Source organism: Grammomys surdaster, unplaced genomic scaffold, assembly GCF_004785775.1.
Source record: "Grammomys surdaster isolate TR1022 unplaced genomic scaffold, NIH_TR_1.0 243, whole genome shotgun sequence".
Taxonomy (NCBI): Eukaryota; Metazoa; Chordata; class Mammalia; order Rodentia; family Muridae; genus Grammomys; species Grammomys surdaster.
This window is the reverse complement of record NW_021604688.1, coordinates 6,192,165-6,214,554: the sequence shown is the minus strand read 5'-3', so window position 1 is coordinate 6,214,554 and position 22,390 is coordinate 6,192,165. Positions and strand designations below refer to the sequence as shown.

General features: G+C 49.9%; 1 protein-coding gene across 19 annotated transcripts in view; it reads left to right on the top strand.

Annotated features, from left to right (window-relative positions):
* The window catches only part of Celf4 (CUGBP Elav-like family member 4), a 281,718-nt gene that overhangs the window by 209,264 nt on the left and 50,064 nt on the right, over nucleotides 1-22,390 (top strand). For 9 of the 19 annotated variants that reach the window (XM_028774871.1, XM_028774869.1, XM_028774856.1 and 6 more), the window contains exon 3: nucleotides 12,409-12,457. In XM_028774871.1, coding sequence (XP_028630704.1) covers nucleotides 12,409-12,457 — 49 coding nt within the window. Of the gene's footprint in view, nucleotides 1-12,408; nucleotides 12,488-22,390 lie in introns of all 19 variants that reach the window. The other 10 variants (XM_028774859.1, XM_028774854.1, XM_028774852.1 and 7 more) reach the window with 2 other exon arrangements.

The window sequence follows — 22,390 nt, the reverse complement described above, 5'->3', positions numbered from 1 at the left end:
ATGGGAGGTCACACACCTGTCACCACTCGAATGCTCACATCTAAGGACCACACTGTCCCATGTGTGATTCTGAGGGTGATACTAACCACTGCCTTGAAGCAGGGTTTGGGAGGTGTAGTGGGGATCTGTGTCCTTGTGGCTGCTGGCCTGTGACCAGCATGGTGAGGGGACAGTGATAAGAAATAAACGGTGGAGAGCAGGCAAGAGGGAGTCTCGAATGAGTGCTGCTTTCAGGAAGTGTGCTCTGGTTAGCTCCTCCAGAGTGACCGTAGTAGGTACAGGCAGAGTGGGCAGCCTAAGGATCCAGGCCCTGTGTGTGGGCACAGGGGTCCCTGAGCCTTCCAGCTGTTCCTGGCTCATAACTATTCTGCCTGAGGCAGATATGGGATAAAGCAGGGCTGGATTAATGGAGGTGGAGGGTTGGGTTCTAATCTTAAAAAGCCAGAAGTTTTAGAGGGACCAGCTAGGCCTTGTGTACTAACAGTGAATAGTGGGCCCAGAGGCGGGGACTACCCATGGGAACATGTCTGGCTTTGGGCTGGAGATCATGCCCGGGAGAATAGCTAACTGACAGCCAGAATGTACCAGAGGCAGGGTCAGAATGGCAAGGTAGAGTTCAGGATTACCTCGCAGGGCTGCAAGCCAAGTAGAATCTCCAAGGAGGATGAGGAAGGGGGAAAAACAAAGGGCCAGTGGCAGCTACAAGAACCCCAGTGTTCAGATAGGAGGAGGGAATGGACCTACCTGTCCAGAGGAGGGGCAAGGAGGAGTCATGGGACAGCCGGAAGAAAGACAGTGTGCAGATGAGAGAGCATAGCTCCTTACCATTGAATACGTTCTCCACCCACAAACCACATGTACATCACACATGTCCCATATCACACCTATGTATAGAATCACACACACACACACACACTTATATCCACGTTGCTTACAAATCTACTGCCGCCCCCACTTTGGTCCACTCACCCAAACATGTGCCCCCGCACACTTCTGTAATTATCTTCCCCTCACCCCACACTCCAGTTTATATACATGCTTACACTTGCACCCAAGCCTGACACACTTGCAAGCAGTGCCCGTGACCCAGAGACCCTGGCATGTTCCAGAAGGAGGGCCGTGATCGATGCTTATTAATGAAGCTGCCCCGGAGATGGCTAATTGATGGTAGTGTGCGGCTGTTGTCTGGAATTTAACCTGATTCATCATTTAGCCTGTTGGAGGCTGGAGAGCTGTGTTAATTAATGCCAGGAAAACAGGCTTGGACGAGCTGGGTGCAGGCTCACATTAGAACATTGGAGCACAGGGGCAGAAGGAGGGAGAGAGGGAGAGGGAGAGGGAGCGAGAGAGAGGGGGAATGATTAAATCAGAAGCCCAGAGACAAAACAAATTTCAAAAAGCAAATGCTGCTGCCTGCTGTTCAGAGATGACTCAGGTTTGCGCTTGGCCGACATCACCAGATTGTGGCGTGGGGATTAAGAGCAATTTCCTCTTCATTTGTCATTTACTTCGTGTGGGCTTTCTCCCCAGGCCTATGCTGAGGCTCAAGCCTTGGAGAGAATTAAGAGGGTTCAGACTTAGGGAGGAAGTAGAAGAAACCCCCCGGCTGGGGACTCACCGGCTGGAGATGAGGGGACATGAGCGGGAGAGGAAACACTTGAGACTCAGAGCACATGACTCAGGTCAGATAAGAGAACAAAGAAGGAAGGAAAGGGGCAGATGACACAGAAAAGGGTCTTTGTCCAAGTCCCTGGGCCTGATCATACTGCTTCTCCATGCTAGCTTGTTCAGGAGGCTCTGGATTTAAATCTCCAGAGGCAATAGTGGCAGCGTGGCCTAGGATGTGTCAGCTGAACTGCAGAGAGCCCCTGTGAAGGCGGGACAGGTGTTCTAGGCCTGATGCTTGGGTGAAAGACTTATGGATATATTTACAAGAAGACACTAAGACCTTAGCTGTGAAGAACTGCTCAGCCATGGTGCACTGCCTTGGGAGGCAGGGTCAGCTGCAGCAGGTGAGGGGACATAAGGTAGATTCACATTTGGAAGTAGAAACTTGGCCTTCCTGAACATGAAAATTAGCCCACACGGCCCTGAGACTGTCATACATTCATGCTCAATGGAGATCTCCCCTCCCCAAGCATCTACTTACCCACCAGTCAGATAGAGAGGACTTTAAAAGGCTGGCAGTTGGTCCCTGCCTATGTGGGACTATCTGGCCATCAGGACTGGGTTCTACTATGGGTAGGAGTGTAAAGTCTAAGTCATAATTGCTTCAGAAAAATAAAACCATCAAGAATAGATCTAACTAAGGAGGTAAAAGACTTCTACCTTGAAAAATTTAAAGGGGGGGAGATAGATATAGAGAGAGAGAGCAGGCATGTAAGTTCACACCTTTCATTCCAGCTCTCTGGGATTCTGAAGCAGGAGGAATGCCATGATTTTAAGGGTAGCCTAGTCTACACAGTGAGTTCAAGGCCAGCCAAAGTTATATATTCAGACTCTATCCTCACAACAACCGTAAATGTCGATCTCAAGGTATGTTGTAGAGCCATAGTAGCAAAAACAATAAGGTATAAAAGTAGACACACACAGTAGACTGAGGAGATGGTTTAGTCACTAAAGTGTTTGCCACACAAGCATAAGGACCTGAGTTCAGTTCCCAGCACTTACTAAAAAAGCCAGCTTATAATGGCATGGGCTTGTATTCTTAGCATTCAGGAGGAGGAGGCAGGTTAACCCCCTGAAGCTCGCTGGTCAACCACATCAACAAGCCCAAGGTACAGTGGGGCCCAAGAATGTAGCAGAGTGGGTTTTTTTCTAAAGACTGGGCAGTGAACAGTGGTGTGGAAGGGGTCAGAGTCACAGAACAGGCTCTGCCCACAGAGGCACTCAACTAACATTAGGTGGATGAATGAATGAGTGAGTGAATTAATAAATCAAGTTGGTAGTTCATTGAAAAAGTAGACAAACACGCTGATAGACCAAGTAGAGAGGACAAATCTGGGACAAGAGCAAAAGGTAGGCTCTCCGGATGGGACGGATAATAAGTACCACACATCTCTGGCACCTTGCTTTTAGGTCACACATGGCCCTCCCACCACAGTCTCAAACTTTCCCCATAGAAGCAGGGAGAGCCACAGGAGGGCAGGAGGGAGAGGATGGCTATAGGACCCTGTGCTAAGAGTTTCATCAAGCCCCACCCCCCCTGCATCCTAGGAGGGTACGCCTTTAGGGATTAAGTAACTGTTGTCTCGGTGAGCAAGTATACTGCAAAGCTAGGATAGAAATCTGGGCCTGGCAACTAAATCAGAGCTGCTTTCATCCAGAATTATCCATCCACTGTTTTTCAACCATCATGCACCCCCACCCTAAAGAGGGTTAGTGACCCAGCCTGGCTGAGCAGCTAATTAGTTTGGTTTCCACGGCAGCGGTGCTTAACTGAGACTGTGAGGATCCTCCCACATCTGCCAGCACAGTCCCGCTGGATGGGTGGGAGCAGTAAGAGGAAGACCAAGGAATCCTAGGCACTGGGAAACTCGGAGTCTAGACAGGGACACGTGATCACCAAAGCCCAGCTTTCTTAGGGTCAGAGATCCATAGGCTGCATCTTGGCAACCTTCTACTTCACCTGTCCTAGCCCAGAGAAGTGTAAATCACAAAGACCCCTCCTCTCCTTACTGGATCATGGAGGTTCAGGGAACAATGGAGATCAAACACTGGGAGGTCTTCTCTGTACTGGAAGCATCAGTGGCCTTGGGCTGGGCCTGTCACAGAACTTCTGACCAGTCCAGAGCCTAAGAGCAAGGGGAGAAACCCTCCTTCTAGCCCTTTAGGTGAAAGGGAAGTAGATTGTATACATAAATTCAAGGCAAAGTGGAGGAAAAGGCCCAGAGGAGGAGGAGGAGGAGGAAGAGGAAGAGGAGGAGGAGGAAGGCGAGCAGACGGAAGGAGTGTGGGTAGCATAAGCCGCCCGCCAACAGAACAGCCTCCCAATGCTGCCTGCTGCTGCTGGCTGGACACTGTAGAGCAGAGAAGCCTGTTGCATAGCAACTGCCAGGCAGCCTGCTTGTAGGGCTGGACCAAAGTGGATGTGTAGGCTGCAAAGGGGGATGCGTGGACGAAAAGCTCTGCATTCCACATGTAATCTTAGTCCCTTTGCCAGATTTGGCCTGGGGTGAGGGATCACTTGGGAACCAAAAGTACAGCTGTGCCACGGGATAATTAATCCATTTGTTCAGCACTTTCCCAGAGTCAGCTCTGGACTCCTACCTTCCCACAGAATTAGATGGGGCTGGATACCAAAGAACAGTGGGCCATCTTGCTCTGAGCATCTGTCTGGCATCATGCAGTCCTTTTTGAGCTCATTCCACTCTATGCACTTGCTAGAATATGTCCTGGTGGGATTTTGTCTTGTCTCAAACAAGCAGCCACCACCCAACCCATAGTAGTTAGTACCCAGGCCCTGACAGTCTTAGCAGGTACGTCCTGCCAACCCCCCACCCTCAGTGACTCTCCTCCCTTTTATAGTTCATGAGCTTCCCTTCTTCCCTTTGTGACTCCTGTAAATTCCCCCAGGTGCCCTCCAACTCCAATCCCACCCACCCTGAAAGAGTGCCTTTCAGGAAAGAAAAAAGGGTATTATGTCCACTATGTGGTCACAGAAAGTTCTGGAGCGTGGGAGAGACTTACTTGCCACAGTTCACACTTGTCCTGCCTAGGTGCCCAGCTCCCACCACAAACCCGACTTCCAGGTTCTTTCTCACAACCAGCAGGCCCATTCTGAGGATAAGATCCCCCCCACCCCTCCAGAAGCTCATCTTCGGTTCTTGACACCCAACATTGTTGACAGTGCAGAGCAAAGCATCCCAAATCAGTGATGCTCCGTGCACCAGTGTTTGCTGTACAAGCCTGAAGACCTGAGATTGATTCCCAACTCTCACTCACTTAAAATGCCAGGCTCACTGAAGTGCGCTTGCAATCCAGGCACTGGGAAGGCAAAAGCAAGAGGATTCCCAGGGCTTACTGGTCAACTGGTCTAGCTTAATCACTGAATTCCAGGTTCAGTGAGAAACCTTGTCTCAAGATTTCTTGAGATAAGGCAGAGAGCAATGGAAGAAGACATCCCATATTGATCTCCAGCTACTCCACACCACGCACACCTACACACACATGCACAAACACCACACATAATGCAATCATGGGTGTAATCAAGTGGACTCAATCATGGAAGGCTTGCAAGAAGTGGAGGCAAAGCCTTAGGATTTACTTTGTAATAAAGTAAGAGGAGGTGAAGGGTGAAGGAGGGGCTTGCACATAGCAAAGCATCTCTGGGAGTGACCCAGAGGTTATCTCAAGCACTTTGCCCAAGAAATATACCAGGGGCCTTAGCTGGCTGGTCAAATGAAGAAGAGTAGTAAAAGGGGGCAAAGATCTTGACAGGGCTGATGTATCTTGACTGGACAAGCTTCGGATGGCCTCTTCCAATCAGGGTGTGAGGACAGAAGTAAGATTTATTTTTAAACCATTTTGTCTGGAGGGCTTGCATTTCAATGGGCTCTAGATTTGCATATTTTAACAATAACCCTGTTCTTCTGTCTGGTCGTACTGCTGGCTGTCTCTCTAAAGGACGATCACTGCTTCAGTAAACCCTTCCTAATCCGAAGGTACAACAGGGCTGCTCAGCTGGAGGGCAGAGGATTAACAGGGCCTTTCTCTTTGGTCTGGAAACAAGTCTGAAGGGCGGGTGACCCACTTGCAGCCTCTGGGCACTTCTGTCAGTCCCAGGAACTAGGCTGATGATTCCACTTGAGAGAGGCCTTGGTCATCCATAAGATGAGTATGTTAAGTTGTGTGTGTGTGTGTGTGTGTTCAACTTCAGGTTTCATTCCACAGGACATTGTCTACTTTAGTTTGGTTTGACAAATTAAAATATTTATATGAGGGATTTTATTCATCTCTCCACCCTAACCCCCCTAGCTCCCTTCCCCCTGCCATTGAAACCTTTCTTCTCAACAGGTCCACCCCCTCCCTGTGCTTTCAACAATGCAGACTGCTTCAGAGATCCCTGTATGGACCTTTTCAGGGGCCATGGTAATATTCTCTGCCCTTTTCCAGTTTTAGTTGTATATGAAGCTGAAGCAAAAGGAGCTTTGGCTTCTGAGACAGGTTCTATCACTGGCCTGGAACTCACCAATTAGGTTAGGTTGGCTGGCCAGGGAGCCCCAGAAATCTGCCTGGCTCTACTTCCCCAACACTGAGATTGATCAAAAGCACATGCTGCCATGCTCAGCTTTGTTATATGGTCTCTGGGGATCCTTCTCAGCCCCTCATGCTTGCACCACAAGTACTTTAATGACTGAGATACCTCCGTGTCCTCAGTATGTCTCAAATATTCACTGTTCCTGCCGCCAAGACTGGGGCTTGGATCTGCATCAGAAACAAAATGGCTGTGGGCCTTCCCTTACAGAGTAGAGATAGACATTAAACAAACCTGAGACCATAACATTCCATCAATGCCCTAAAGCAATGAAAAAAAGCATGAAGAACTTCAAAGGACAACTGATATATATTGTAAGACCAAAGGGTGAAGCCTCGAGACCACGGGAGGCATAGGAGTCCACCAAGCAGAGAAAAATATCAGCATCAGCTCTATCCTAGGTAGCCTTGGAAATCAGTACCCTGACAGGGGGTCAGCTGCCCTGGACAAGCCATAGTGGGGTACTGTGGATACCACTGGGGGTGTCCATAGTCAGGCCTCAGCACTGGTAAAAGTCACATTTCTTTGAACCTCTAGCCCCTCTCTTTGGAGTGAACCATTGACAATTTATCAAGAAGGCAATTAAATCAGTAATATATTTACAACAAACCACAAATGATGCACACACTCCAGTCTTTCCCCTGAGAGCCTTCCTCACTGGAGCAGTGGAAGCCCCCCAAAAGGGCTCAGTATTGCCTTCAACTCTGCCTGAACCTGTGATGTGCAGCCTGGAAATCTAACCCAGCAGGAGATGAGATCATGACCTCTTGGCAGCTTTCAACAAATGCTTTTACCATTCATGTATTCACTTCATTATCTGTGTGATGGTAAAGTTCAGGGCAGGCAGCATGGTTAGCCACACGCTTTTGTTCCCTGAGAATTTATGGGAGAGTTCTGTTCTCCCACCATAAAGGATCTACATCATGGTTGTCATCTGTGCCAGTCACCAGCGGGCAAGTTATGGGGATCAGAATAGAGCTCGCTCATCTTACAGCAGTCCAGGGGGGCTGGGCTATGGTAGGGCTGGTCATATCCCAGCCATGTGTGCCTGCTTACACCAGTACTGAACACATCCCAGAGACGGCTTACCCCACATTAAGATCGTTAGTCCCTGATGCTCCTCACCTGCAACCCAGGAAGTACCTGGGGCTCAAGGATTACCAGTGGGAGCGGGGAACACAGAAGGCTAGCCCTTTGAAACCAGGCCAACTACACTTCTTCCTATAAGCCCAACACCACAGGGCTATTTCTGCCCACAGACACGGGAAGCAGGAAAGCCTGTCTTGCCTGCCCTATAATGGGTCCTAGTTTCCTGTGTTCTCTGTTTTCTTATTTCATCATGATCCCCCAAAACAAAGTGAATTCTTTAAAGTCAGCAGTTATTATGCATGTGCACATGCACATGTACATGTGTGATACAGGGATACTCAGTCAAGAGGTTGGGTCTGGAGGTACCAGCTCTCAAGAAGGGCCCATGACCTAATGAGAAATGATTTCCCTGACCTCAGGAAACAAAAGCTAGATAATTACACAAGAGGACAGTCCCAGGTCACCTCCAGAGGACAGTCCCGGGTCACCTCCAGAATTGGGTTTCAGCAGCTGTAAGGCAATGAGGAATGCAGGGAGGCTCAGTGTCACTCCAAATCTCCACAGCAGCCTTCAGGGAGGACATTGCTGCAGACAGTGGACGTTTCTCTTTCTGGTGATTGAGCACAGCTGATTGTTCGGGAGACCCCTGGATATCCAGGTTGGCCTTGCTCTAGAGATGGTGTTCATTCCTTTCTCATGAATCCCTCCCTTTAAAGGTTGAGGAGAGTAAGTTGGCACAAATAAAACCACACTCTCACATGGATCCAGAGAGCACCCAGCTGGTGCCAGCAGGAACAGGAATGAGGATGTTAATTAGAACCGTCTTCCTCATGGATGGTACCCTGTACCCTGGCTCTCCGGGGTCAGGCAGCAGAGACCTGTGAGGAGCAGATGTGACGGCAGGAAGCAGAGAGAAGGCCACCAGGGTGTAGGAGGGGAAGTCAGGAAAGAGCCTGGCCTGTCTGTCCGTCTGTCTGCCCATCAGCCACAGGTTTGTCTACCTATACAGAGAGCCATGCTGGACAGGTGAAGCCTTTGGACCAGCTCAATCATCATATTTATTCTAATTGTATCGTAATCGTCCCCAAGGAGCCTGGTTCAAATGAGCTTGACATTATTAAAATTTTAATGCCCAGTTTTCATAGCTGAATGAATATTTAAAGGGTATGTCCCAGCGTACGTTATGATGATGAAGAAATTAATGGAATGTCTTGTTTAATGCATGGCTATGTGTTGATGCAAAGAGTGGCAGAGGGAGGGGCAGGGGGCAGGGAGACAGAGCCAGGGGGAAGGGACAGGGAAGGAGCCATTTGTCTGCCTACCCTCTGCCACTGTAAGGAGCAAAGCTGGCCCTAAATCCTATTCTGGTGAGACCAGCTCAGTCTATACATATCGCTTTCCCGAAAGGAGAACCAGGAGTTGACAAGGTTGGACCTGAGTGTGGCAAGGGACAGGAAAGGGACAGCTCCCTTCCAGTCCTAGCTGGCTATGCAAAGCTCGGCAAACTACCACGCCCAAGCCAAACAGCTTGCTCCTTCTGAGGGAGCTCTACCTAGAAAGAGACCCCAGATTCCAAGCAGTCTTCCCAGAGGACTGGCACAGGAGCCTCCAGTCTTTAGGAAGCTGTTCCTCATCCAGGGAAGGCTACGCCTAGCTGGACTGACACTCATTTCCAGCCCAGTGGAAGGATCCAGAATGAAGAACGTTCTTAGGAAAATGCCATGTGGTGGCTTTCTCAGGGTACCCCGCACTACTGGGACATGTGGATGGATGGCAGGGAACCATGAGACAGGAGAAAGGTAGGGACCAAAGGTGTCCTGAGAACATGGCTTGGACTGGAGAAATAGTGTTTGCTAAAGGGAGGTGCCAGGTGACTTTTGTCCCTTCTTTTCATTCATCATTCCTCCACAGACCCTCTCTCCTTCCTCCACTCTTTTCCCAAACCCTCCCCTCCCCTCCCCTCCTCTCCCCTCCCCTTCCCTTCCCTTCCCTTCCCTTCCTCTTTCCTTCCCTTCCTTTTCTACCCCCTCTCATCCCCCCCCTCTCTTTTGGCTGTCCTCTGGCTTCTCTCCCTCTGCAACTTTTAGCCCTGTCATCTCTCCCCTTCTCTGTGGCCTGACTTGGTATCTTCTGCCAGGCCAGCTTGCTCTGCTCACACTCCCTTCCTCAAGGCAGAATCAGGGCTTGGCAATGCTGGACCTATAGAGGATGGGAAACAGAGGAGAATAGTCTTCCCTCCAGACCCAGCCTCCTGAGCAGAGCCTGCTGTAGCTAGGAAACCTCCACATCCTAGGTTTGACTTCTGCTGAAAATAAGAAAGTCTGGGCTTGTATGTTATCTGGCCACCCTGCCCAGCACTTGAGGCTAACACTATGACATTGTCATAATCTAGCAAGATAACCCATATAGTAGCCATGGAGTCCTGAGCAACCTAAGCCCCCAGCCTCTTGCAATTGGATCCACCCTCAAGGGTGCCTCTTTTGTGGAAAAGGGTGAGTTCCTTGTAAGATCCTTCTCTCACTCGATCTTCATGGGCTGTGAATGTTCATCTTCTGGGGCTGCTGGGTATAAGATTCTTGTATGGTTTAAATTACCTAAATGTATTTCTCACTGCCCCTGAGGCTGGAAGTTCTAGATCAGGGTATGAGCAGGATTGATTTTGAGCAAAACCATTCTTCCCTGAAGAGGATATCCTTGCTGTGTCCTCAATGGCCTTTGTCTGTCTGTGTGCCTATGTCCCTGCATTTCCTCTCTGTCTCCTAAGGACAGCAAACGTGTGGGACCTGCCATCATTACTTAGACCATCGTTACCTTCTCGATGCTCCCTGTTTCTCCAAATACAATCACACCGAGGGTTACAGCTTCTCTATGTGAGTGAGGGTTGCACTCAGTCCACTCCAGGGACCCTGTCAGCCACAAAGAATGGCAGAATGTTGGAATAAGGCACTGCAGGCCTGAGAAATGATCAGGAAGCAGACAGATGTGGCAATGTGGGGTGGGAGTGTGAGGGAGGCCGGGGAGGAAGCTTCTACACCAACAAGATTCCGTACAATGTGGTACCCAGAAGAATCTGTCCCAAACTGTCCTCAACAGTTAGAAATTGTGTTTTCTCCAAGTATTGTTTGGCCCTTCCTCCCCTAGAAACTGGAGTCCATAATAGAAAATCCATGCATACTGGTCACTATGTCCATGGCGCTTCTGCCTCTCCCGGTAGCGCCCTAATCATGTTCTTCCCACCAAGATGCAGATGATCCTCCTGACTGCAGAGAACTGTCTGCTTTAAGAGCACAAAGGCTGGGGAGGTGGGGGTGAGAGAAATCAATGGCATAATTGGGTGCCTAGGCCCAACTCTGCTAAGCCCTCAGAGGGCGGAGGGGAATGTCTCTGTGGGTACTCAAAAGTGATAGTTGGGCCCGTAGATGGGTGTTAGAGTACTGGTTAGCACACACTTAGCCTTAGATTCAGTCCCCAGTGAGCTGCTGAGCTCCAAGAACCAAGACAGTAGTGACCCTTCCCCACCCCCCACCCCCACACACCCAGAGCCCCTCTCCCATAGTGAGATTCCTGGCTGGTTCTAGAGGCTTCGGTTCCTTCAGAAACACTGCTTTGTTGGGGGGCCAGCAGCACTCTGTCATGCTTCCACACGCTGGCAGTTTGTTGTAATATGACAGCCCTCCAGTGGCTGGAGGGGCTGAAGTTTCATACAAAGCACCTTTCTTTCACCCCTTTCCAGAGCAGTACAACCCGGTCTCCAGAGGCCAGTCTTGCTGGCCTTGGCTCCTGCCTCTCCTTCCTTGTCTGCCCTGACTCTAAATCCTCCTGCGTGCTGCCTCTGTCCTTCCTTGTGTGGCTCTGCCCTTCCCCTGGCCTCAGCTTCACCTTGCTGAGTCACAAAGTCCTCCCTCCCAATGCCCAGTTGTCTTAACGCAGCCAAAACTCACTTCAAATCCTAGACCGGAAGGCAGGCGGCTGCTTGTGACTGCTGGTCCAGGCCCTGTAAGGGAGGGGAATTGGCAGCAAGGTGCAATGGAAGCAAATGCAGAAACGGCCTTTGCAGACTTTGCCACAAGGTGGCCTGGAAAAGCACATGACTGTCTGTTGGCCTCGGCTTCTCTGCCTTTAAAATGGGGGTGCTTTTGCAGTTCTCTTTGAGTCTTGTGAGAGAAATGCAACTGCAAAAAGGGATCGGGGAGGGGCATACAGGTGAATCATGGGTGGCGAAGACATAAAGAACGTCGCATTGTGTGGTTCTATAATTTTGATTGTCTGAAATACAGCGGGAACCCAAGGCTGGAGAGACCACCCTCGTACCTCGTACTTCGGAGCTGGGGTTCAACCTGCGTTATGAGCCACGATGCTTGGAGTTTAGAGACATCTAGTGGTTAAATGTAGTATTACACTAGTTCCAGGGAGAGGCTTGCGCAGGCACTCCGGTGCTCCAGAGCCCTGACACCTTACTTCCCACAAACACAAGAAAACTGGTAGCGTTTACTCCATCTTTGCAGGACCTCTCCGACTGCCTTCGGGAACTCCAGCCTAGAGCTCCGCTCAGAACATAGAAGTTTGAACCAAGTCCTCTGCCATCTCTGCCTCCCAGACCAGTCTTAGAGATGACCTGAAGTCAGTCCCAGGCAGGGTCTAGCTCGGCAGAGCCAATTGTACTGAGGGACCCTGGCCTAAGGTGTGCCTCGGGTACAGGAGGGCATTCTGGGTGAAGAGAGAAAGAATAGGCATGCTTGCTATCAACTTCAGATTCTGATTCTGATATCTGGTATCAGGCTATTGAGAGCAATTCAAAGAGGGGGGAGCCCTATAGCTTCTCCAACCCAGAAGGACACACCTTCTCTCCCACCCCCTCCCCCACCTCCCGCCGCGCAGGAAATACTGGGTTGTGGAGACTGAGATAGTGGAGGAAGATGGATGGGAGTCAGAGAGGATGCCCTGCTTGTCTCTAGGTGTGCGGGTCCCCAGTGTGGGCGTGGCACTTGCGAACTTGCGCTCTTTGGCTCCCCCCCCCCCCCCCCCCCGCCCCCTGTACCGCTGTTCCCTCTACTCTGTTGCAGATGAACCGGCCGATCCAGGTGAAGCCTGCGGACAGCGAGAGTCGAGGAGGTAGTAGCTGCCTGCGCCAGCCCCCTTCACGTGAGGGCCCACTTGTCTCTGACCCCTCCCTTCCCCTTCCTTCCTTCCCACCTTGTCCCACTGCTGCGATTCCCTACCTCTTCCTCTTCTTGCTGCTTCCCCTGAGAACTGAAGGCTAGAGATAGGCCTTTGTTGTTCTGAACGACTGATATGGAAAGACAATATGGCACGGCTGGGAGACAGAGGCCTGCTGGACAGAGGGAAGGGTTTAATGCCTGTCTTCTAAGAAACAAGATTCGATGTAGGAGTTATCCTTTTACACTCTCTTAGATAAAACGTGTGCCTGCCTGAGTGCTGTCAAGAAAACACTCCAGTGATGTGATTTGAATAGTAGACCACTGCCCTGCTAGGAGAGAAGCAATGGCTTCCGTCTTGTTTAAGAGGGGTCAAGGCTAAGAAGAAAAACACCTGAGAGGGCTTGTGGTGGGGCTGAGGGACACACAAGGCAAGTGTGGAGATAAAGATTGAAGAGCTGGATGCAAACAGGCAGACAGAAGTCTGGAAGGGGACAGAGAGAGGACATGGCTTTACTCACAAAAGCTCACCCTAGAACACAGAGACTGGCACAAAGCTGAGTACCCTAACAGACATGCATACATGCATGTACACACATTTACTCATGCGCACACATGAAAGAGATAGATATATGGATGGATGGATGCATAGATAGATAGATAGATGATAGATAGATAGATGATAGATAGATGATAGATAGATAGATGATAGATAGATAGATAGATGATAGATAGGTAGATAGATAGACAGACAATAGATAGCTCAGAAGCTCAACCCTGTGAAGACAAAACATGGGCCAGCCAGGGACATCTGTTACCAGGCAACAATTCTCCTGGAAATACAGTGTCTTTGAAGCTACACTGCTTCCCCACCTCAGCTCCAGAGTGATCTGTGCCCACGCTGGCACAGCCCTGTTTCTAGTACCCCCTAGATAGGATTCAAGCATGCTACAATGTGAACAGAAGAGGCAATCATAGAGAATGCCTCCGGCATCAAAGGTCAGGCTTCTGCCACCCAGGCTCAGACTGTCCACAGCAAATTCTTTCCATGGTACTGAGCACACTGCCCCACCCAAGAGAGAAAAGGAGAAACCTCAGCCCAAGGGAGAGAAGGAAGCTGTGGGCCCCTGCGAGGGTTCAGTCTGCCAGTCTTGGAATGGAGGTCCTGTCATTTCTGCTTCTCACGGAAGCTACCTTCGAGCCCCAACTTCACACTGACTGTGTCCTGCCTGGCCTCAGCACTGAGCAATGCCCTCAGCTTCTTCCTCAGGAATGTGGACAAATTCAGTTCCTGGTCAGACACAAAGATACTTCCAACTCAGGGTGAGTTGTCCTGAAGTGAACCCTAGTGTGACTAAAGTTGGCACTGGTCCCAGGGATCTATGGTTTCTCCCAAACCATGCCCTTGAACCCTCTGTTTCAAGCTCCTTACCTGGCTCAGGCCCTTCTTGACTTAAGCTTTATGTCCTACCCAACAGGGCTCTAACAGATGCCTGGTGCTTCCCAAAGGCACCTCATGTCTTAGGGCATGGACACACCTTAGCACCCGGTGTTCACTAAGCATCCCAGGACTCTGATAATTGAGAAATAATGCACTCAGGCATCAAGGGCCTAAGTGAGCAAGCCCACAGGCTCCTTCTTCCCCACCCTCGCTCCCTCCTCAATGAAGAAAGACTTATGTCCTTGCTCAGCCTCACTCGGGCTTAAGAGCAGGGATCATGGTCTCTCCTAGAAGTGATCTCTAGAAGGCAGACCTAGTGAGAACGAGTGCAAGTCATCTGGGCGTGAAATGCCGCTATGTCCCGTATTCAGGGAGCCAAATGTAGAGGGTAGCTCTCAAGTACAGTCATGCTGCTTGGATAACCAATGCCACCAGTTATCCCAAAGAGGGACAGCCAGATAAGTTGGAGGAGGCAACATGAGAAAATGGTATTTCTAGACTTGAAAGAAAGGGATTCCCAGAGCTGGGGATGAACCAGGGTGGCACGAACAAGACCTCACCTAGAAAATATCGGAGCGATCAGGCAGGCCTGGCCCCAGCAGGTTCTCCAGACCCAAAGTGGGCATGGGGCATCCCCTCAGCCCCAGCCCAGCAGAATGCCTGCTCCAGTACTCTTCACTCATCCCTTGCCTGGGAGGCGATTGCTCTCCAACTCCAAGCTGCTAACCTCATCGCCTTTCTCCCATATATCTCCTGCTCTGACACTTGCCCCAAGCCAGATTAATCAGCTCTTTTATTCTTGCTGCGGTGGAAAGGGAGGGAAGAGAAGAGCCAAACCTAAACATCTATCTATTAATTGCATATTCAATATTAAACAGGGAGACGGTCCTGAGTCAGCACTATCATCAAGCTATTTTTTCAAAAGAAAGTTGGTTTAAAATAATTTGATATCCATTAAATATTTCTTCTGGGGGAAGGGAGGGAAAGGTGAAGGTTATTAAAAGAATAAAGAAGAGAGGTATGGAAGGAAGGGAGAAGTAGGATGTGGAGGGGAAATGAAGTCGAGAAGAAGGAAGAGGTAAGAAGAGATGGGTTGGGGAGACGATGTGGCTCAGTGAGTAACATGCTTGAGTGACGAGGACCCGGGTTTGGACCCCCAGCACCTAGCTAGAAAGCTGAGTGTATGTCTGTGATCCTGTCACTGGGTGATGAGGGCAAGGTATGCATACAGAAGAGGATACCTAGCCAACTGGTAAGCTCCAGGGCCAGCAAGAAACCCTTGTCTTAAAACAAGGCAGAGAGTGTTTGAGGAAGGTATCCAGTATCAGCCTCCATATACACATTCATGGGCATGTACACACACACACACACACACACACACACACACCACATCACACCACACCACACCACACCACACCACAAATTTTTTTGAAGGAAAAAAGAGGGAAGAGAGGAGCCTTGGAGAAAGTATGTTGGAGCCAAGAAGGGTGGGAAAGGACGTACCCCAAAGCAGAAAGTGATGATGAGCCCTGGTACCCAGGCTGCATCGTTGTCTTGACACCAGCAGCTCTGCTCCCAGGCCACTCAGTATTCTGAAGACCTAGAACCTGGGATGCACATGTGCCCCTGGGATCTCCACCCATTGCCTTCCATGTCAGTAAAAGGACCTGGCAGGAAGAGGGCTACTCCTCCTATCCTGACCACACTCAGGCACTTCAAGGGCCCATTTCCCATTCTACTTCTTGTGCTTCTAGAAGCATCTCATGGTCACACTGGGACTCCGGGAATGGGCATGGACAGGTGTGAGTAGAACTGTGGATGTAAGGGTGGCCTTTTTGCCTACAGAGCTTTGACTGTCTTTGGTATAGATGAATTGCTTGGCTCAGGCTGGCAGGAACAGAAGCACAGCTCTTTTCCTCTTCTCTGGTGTGAGGTTCACATAAGAACCAAATGACGGCTGGGTCTGTCAGAGCCTTTGGCTAACAGGCCTGCCTCTTAGCAGTTCACTGTTCCCAGAGACCCAGCCTACCTGGCAGGTGTGGTCTCTGGAAGGAAGGCATCCAGCAGGAGTACAAGTAAGGTTACAGTCTTCCAGGGCGTGCCCTATGCTCCTCCATGCTTAGCTCTGGAGAAAGCTCACAGGAAAATAGACATGAAAAAGTGGCCACCGCTATAGCAGAATCATGTCACTTAAAGACAGGACCAGATTAAGCAACAGTCACCTGGCCTTTGGATGGAAAAGGCAAAGCCCACATTTAAAAAGGCCAGGCCAAATCTCTCTTTACTAGGCAGGTTATGTTTTCCCCAGGTCACGGAAGGGAGGCTGAGACAGTAGCCTAAAGGAACCTAGAGGGACACCCCATGAGTTCAGGGAAGTGGGTCAGGTGAGAGAGGCAGGAGGAAGGAGCTTCCTGACCACCCCAACCCTCCACCCCTGTTACAGGGTCTGAAGCAGACAGACTAGGAGAGAAAGGGCCTGAGCACTGCCTAGAAAGGAACACAGAGAAGTAACTCTGTAAGCTATTGGCACACCCCAAAGGAAGCTTCTAGAAAATGAAAAAATGTCTTTTTCCCACCCCCCAACCACACACCTAACAAGCCTTGCAAAAGTGCCTGAAGCTGACCATTCCAATACAATCTGCTCCTGGGTCTTTGCTCCTGGGTCTTGACTCTCTCTCTCTCTCTCTCTCTCTCTCTCTCTCTCTCTCTCTCTCCCTCCCTCCCTCCCTCCCTCCCTCCCTCCTTCCCTCCTTCTATTCCTCCTTCCCTTCCTCCCTCTCTCCCACCCCTCTCTTTTATCTCTGTGTCCCATCTCTTCTATCTCTGGTAGAACTTTTCAAGGGAAGGGAAGGAGGGGAAGATCATGACCTGTGTGAACCTCACCTTCATTCTCTCATTGGTTATAAGGTGTGCCCCGCCACCACCCACCCTAGTCAGGTGCCGTGTTCTCACTGCCTTTTGCTGTCCCCAGTCCATAACGGCATCTTCAGAGCATCATTCTCTTCATGGCAGACACACTAGTGTGGCAGTGGAGTCCCGCTGGGCCAGCTAATGAGGTTGGACAAGATGCATGTGATGCAGATCCCAGGCCCTCCCCGAGGCCACGTTCCCCACCATAAACCCAGGCCCCATTCCCTCCTCCCAGCCCCTCCACCATCTGTAGCCCCATCGGGTCCTGTGGCTTTTGAAATCCTATTTCGTTCCTCATTTCCCCTCCAAGCATTATTCTATTTCTAAACAGACAGACCACATGTGGTCTCTAAGGGTTCCCAGGGGCCTTGGGGGACTAGCTGAGGGCTATGAGTCCAGGCAGGGCAGCTGGCTCCTCCTGCCGTGGTTCTGGTCCAGACACATGGCTTGGGGAGACCCATGGCCATAACTATTGACCTCGAGATGCTGCATTTCTCACCACTGGGCTCTTCCAACAATACAATCCTCTTACACTCCAAAGGCCATTTACAGTGTGTTCTGATGAAATGGACTCGCAGGCTGACCCTGCTTTGTGGAAGTACACCATACAAAAGTGTCCATTTTTCCGTCTTCAGAAGCAATGAATGACTCACTGGACAAAAGCTTCTGGCAGAAGAGTACCCCCTCTGGGTTCTGCCGAGGAAGCCCTCAGGCCAGGCAGGTGGGAGGGGTTACAGAGCAGAGGAAAGCTGGAGAGCTGTCGTCAGCCTGAAGCCATCCTGGGTGCGTAGATCACAGGGCTTTGTCCTGATTCCGCTCACCCCAACCTCTACTGTGGAGCTTCCCAGGGGATCCAGGGATGAACGAAGCTTAGCCATCAGAATGTGGTTGGTGACTGAGGCCCCACAGCAGCCACCAAAAGGAGCTGTATGTCAACACTTTAGGGCACAAAATGTTCGCCCTTCAACATCACCTGCACCTCCTGAGTCCCCACAGCAGGTCTCAGGTGGACTGGATGGCACAGACACTATATATAACCTCCAGGATGTGTATGCTTTTCCCCTCTACCAGAACTTGTTTCAGAGTTGGGCCTCCCTGGCTCATGGGGACTGTGATAGCACCATCTTCTCTCCCCTGAGCAGTCTCCGGAAGGAGATAGCATGGCAAACCAAGGGCAGCTAACTTCACCTTTGGCTAGGCAGCAGACTCTGTAGGTCTGGAGAGGTCCAGAAACGATTCCACCCTACCCCATGAGTCTGCCCCTCACCTAGCCCTTCCCATTTTTCTCACGATGTGGATGGAAAGGGCAATAGCTCAGTCAGTAAAATGCTAGCCACACCAGCATAACAGCCTAAATTTAATCTTCAGAACCTACGTAAAAAAGCTGAGCAAGGTGGCACACATGTGACCCCAGGGGTGGTCAGACAGAACCAGAGCCTTGAGGCTCACTGGCTCCAGGAGCTCCAATGAGAGGCTGTCTTTACAAAGCAGGGTGTGGTCAACAAGATGGCTCAGTGAAATAAGGTACCTTCTGCCAAGCCGGCTCCCCTCGTTTAGTCCTTATGACCCACATGGTAGAAAGAGGGACAGGCTGTCTCATTGGTCTCTGACCTCCACACAGGTGTGCTCTGCCCTTTTCCCATCCAGGCACACAAAATAAAAAATTTAAAGAAGGCCAATTGCAATTATATAGAACTAAAAGTAAATTAAATTTTAAAAAAACAAGTAAAGGTGGACAGCATCTATGAAAGAAAACCCTAGGTCAACCTGAGCCTCCATATGCACACACACACACACAGACACACACACACATGCACACACACACACACATGCACACACACACATGCACACACACACATGCACACACACATGCACACACACATGCACACACACACACACATGCACACACACACACACACGCACATGCACACATGTACCACAACTATACAGACCCCAACGTACCACCACTACACATACACACACCACTACCACTACTACACACATAAACACACACACACACCAGAACAACTCCACAGGCCTCTAGTCTTCTATCTCACACCTGTTTTGACCCCCTGTTATCACTGGAATGTCCTTATTTGTATCATGTTTTCACCTGAGTCAACCTCAAAGCCCATGTGCCAGGATCATTTTAGATTAATACTGAAGAAAAAAAAACATAGCAATGTTCATCTCAAACAAAGGATAACAGGCCCAGGTCAGTCCCTCTCATGACCTTCTACAGGCAATCTGAAAGAACTGGAAGGGCTGAGAGATGGCAAACTTATGACTAAGCCAGGCTGTCCAACCAAGGCATGGCTTCCCTACTGATCAAGGTCAATGGCTTGTCTGTGAACACGTTCTCTCATTTTGGCTTAAGCATCTCCATCTCTTCGTTTCCCTAAACTATGGGGCAGGTCCCACTCTACTTTGGGACTTTTATTCTCAAAAAAAAAAAATCCCATTTTTCCGACTTAAGGGAATCTTTGTTTCCTCTCTCCTCTAGAAAAGGAATTAAAAAAAAACCCTAGGGACCCTCCTCTAATTTATACAGCTACACCAGCTAGACCTGTGAAGACAGGTCTTTGTGGCTGGGGGGGGGGGGTGACTCCATGGGGGAAGGGTCCCTAGGGAGGTTCCAGGCACTCCAGTGGAGTAGACACATGTTATAAATACATCTGTAACTCCCACCATAGGTGTGAAAAATATAATTAACTGCAAACCTGCTGAATGTAACTGGACTCTAGATTTTCAGCTTGCAGGGAGGGTGTGTGGCTTGATCTGCCTTCTGGTTTTAAAGTAGGTTTTTCTGTTTTGTTTTATCTTGTTTTGTTTTAAGCATTAAGAAAGTTAAGTTGAGACTCTAGCTCCTCAAGAAATTCCCTCTGGCCCCAGCTAATTTAGCAAACAACGGTTTCAGGGGAAATGGGGTATTAATCATAGCAAATGGCCTTCTGGATGATATTTAAAAGTGCCTCCTGCCTGTGCGCCTGGGAATAGGAATGACAGAGAGAGGGGACTAGGCCCCCTCTGGTGAAGCATCCCATTGCCACTCTCAGGGCATCCTGTCCCCTGCACTGTGTGAGCACACAGGAGGGTGCTCCCACTTCCAGGGAAGATGCAGACAACGAGAGAGAGAGAGAGAGAGAGAGAGAGAGAGAGAGAGAGAGAGAGAGAGAGAGAGAGAGAGAGAGAGGGAGAGAGAGAGAGAACAGACAGACGAACTTCTGAGGCTGAGCCGTACCCAGTGTTCTCAGGTTCTGGGTACAATTATCAAGACCATTTGGTAAGAACATGGCCATGGTTAGCAGGTTACAGAGGCAGAACAGGAAGAGGAAATATGCTACGTTAATCAGAGATGAGAGTGGAAGCTGAGCTTGTTCTGTGAGAAAATGAGCTAAACACAAGGGAGTGAGGAGCACCCTGTGAGCCAGGATGGAGGGGTCCAGCTTTGAGGGTATAAGTAAGGTACAGGAACCCTGATTTTTACAGGAGGCTTTGAACAGAGGTGTTGGGTAAGGGGACAGATGGTCAGGCTTGTGAGTTAGGGGATAACACGATACAAGTGGTGTTCTGGGGTTGCTCAGCCACATGCCGTGAGGAGCCAAGTCAAGATCTTGGCAGAGACGCGCTCCAGCTTCCCATCTCGGGTCTGACTTTAAACTCCCTGCATTTCCCACAAAGCTGGCTGCTCTGAGGGCTGCATCCTTGTATTGCAAAGAGAATGGGAACAGCCCCTAAACTTCTTTTTGCAAATGGAGCATAGTAGGAAACTATGGGATGCCCCGTCACGGCTGATGTACTCGTCATTTTATTTTTAGAGGCTGGTATATGGGAAAATAGAACTGGTGACAGGGTGAGGCCCTCTGATGAGGTGCGGGGAATCAAGTGCGAATAGAAATCATGCCAGCAGATTGGATATGCGGATTTCCAGAGAGGAGCAGGAGAGGGGAGGTCGCCAAGAGGTGTCGATGAGACAAGAGGACGCGCATGGGCTGTCGCAGCACAGAAATTAGAGACCAGGATGGCAGGTAACTCGGGTGGCACGCCAGGTTGTTTAAAGCCATAGAATAATGGGTTTGGTTGGAAAGGAGCCGCTACTTAATGGAATCAAGAAGCTGGGAATTGGTGTTTTTATGTATGTGTGTTGGTGCATGTATATGTGTCTATGTGTGAAACTCTGAGGCAAACTAGTAAGAGTTTGGTTCTCTCTTTTTACCATGTGGATCCTGGGAATTGAACTCGGATCATCAAGCTTGGCAGCAGGTGCCTTTACCCAATGACCCAAAGAGCCATCTTGCCAGCCCTACCTTTTTTTTTGAGACAAGGTCTCTCACTGGCTTGAGTCCAGTAGACTGGGTAGCAGCACAGAGTAGGGAATTGTGACACTAAAATAGGGCCTGAGGCATGGTCCAGAGGATGTGAAGAGATGGGAGCCCCCAAGCCAGCCCTTATGTACACAAGTGTGGAGTGTGTGCCCATTCTTTTGGATCCGAAAGGCCTTGGCTATTGTCATTTCATTTTAAAGTCTGCCCCTCCTGGCCTAATGTTGGGATAACAGGGTTTTGTCAATGCATGCAGCAGCTGATGCTAGGACTCTAGAGATGGAAAGAGACACTAGTGTTCCGGTCCTGCCACTGAGCTTCTAGTGTGAGAGCATCCTCCCTGGTAGCATCCCTATGTGCTTGGCTGAGCATTGTTTCCATTTATGAAGTGAGAAACAGGACTGGGAGAGGAGAGTTGACCCTCCTTGAGACATAGAGTCAGTCATTAACCTTGTCTCTATCTTTCTGTTCATCTCCAAATCTTGCTGACTTCCCATAGGGCTTTGGGACTTCTCACAAATGCTGACTCAGAAACATGTCCTTCCAACATCCAAGCCCTTAGCCACAGAGACAAGGCTCGACCACTGTCTAGAACGGCATCTCGTACTCCTTGCTCATGGTTTGGGGGGACAGGGGTGCAGGGGACCTCAGAGAAGGTCTAAGGCTGTACCTACTCAGGTGCCACCCAGCTAATAGAGAAAGAGCCTATCTGAGACCATATAACTGTGAAGACCAGTTGGGAGGAGCAGGCAGTAAAAGTCAACAAAAGCTCTATTGAGTAAAAGCAGCCTGAATCACCAGGGCCTTGCCCATCTGGAATACAGGTTTTACAGACATCAACAGAAATCCGTGCTAAAGATATCCTATGATGTCAACATCCCTGGGTAGTAGGCCATGGTGTCTCTGGATGCTTGAAGCTTATGTATAAATGACCAGTTTGCAGTGACTTTTCGGAGGGCATACCCTGTCCTGCAGAGTTTATGAACTACAAAGGCAGATGTGTGGCCCTAGGATGCTATTTACCAGCTCCTGCTAGGCTCTAGGGCCTGGAGAAGCTTACAAGCTAGAAGAATAAGTTCTGTTGGCACACATGAACAATGGAGACACTGTGTGCCATGGACAGGAGGAGGGAGGCCTGCACCAACTGGGACAATCTGAGTGGCCTTCTGCAGGGTTCTCCATGTTGGAGATGATTCTAGACTGAGATAAGAGACAC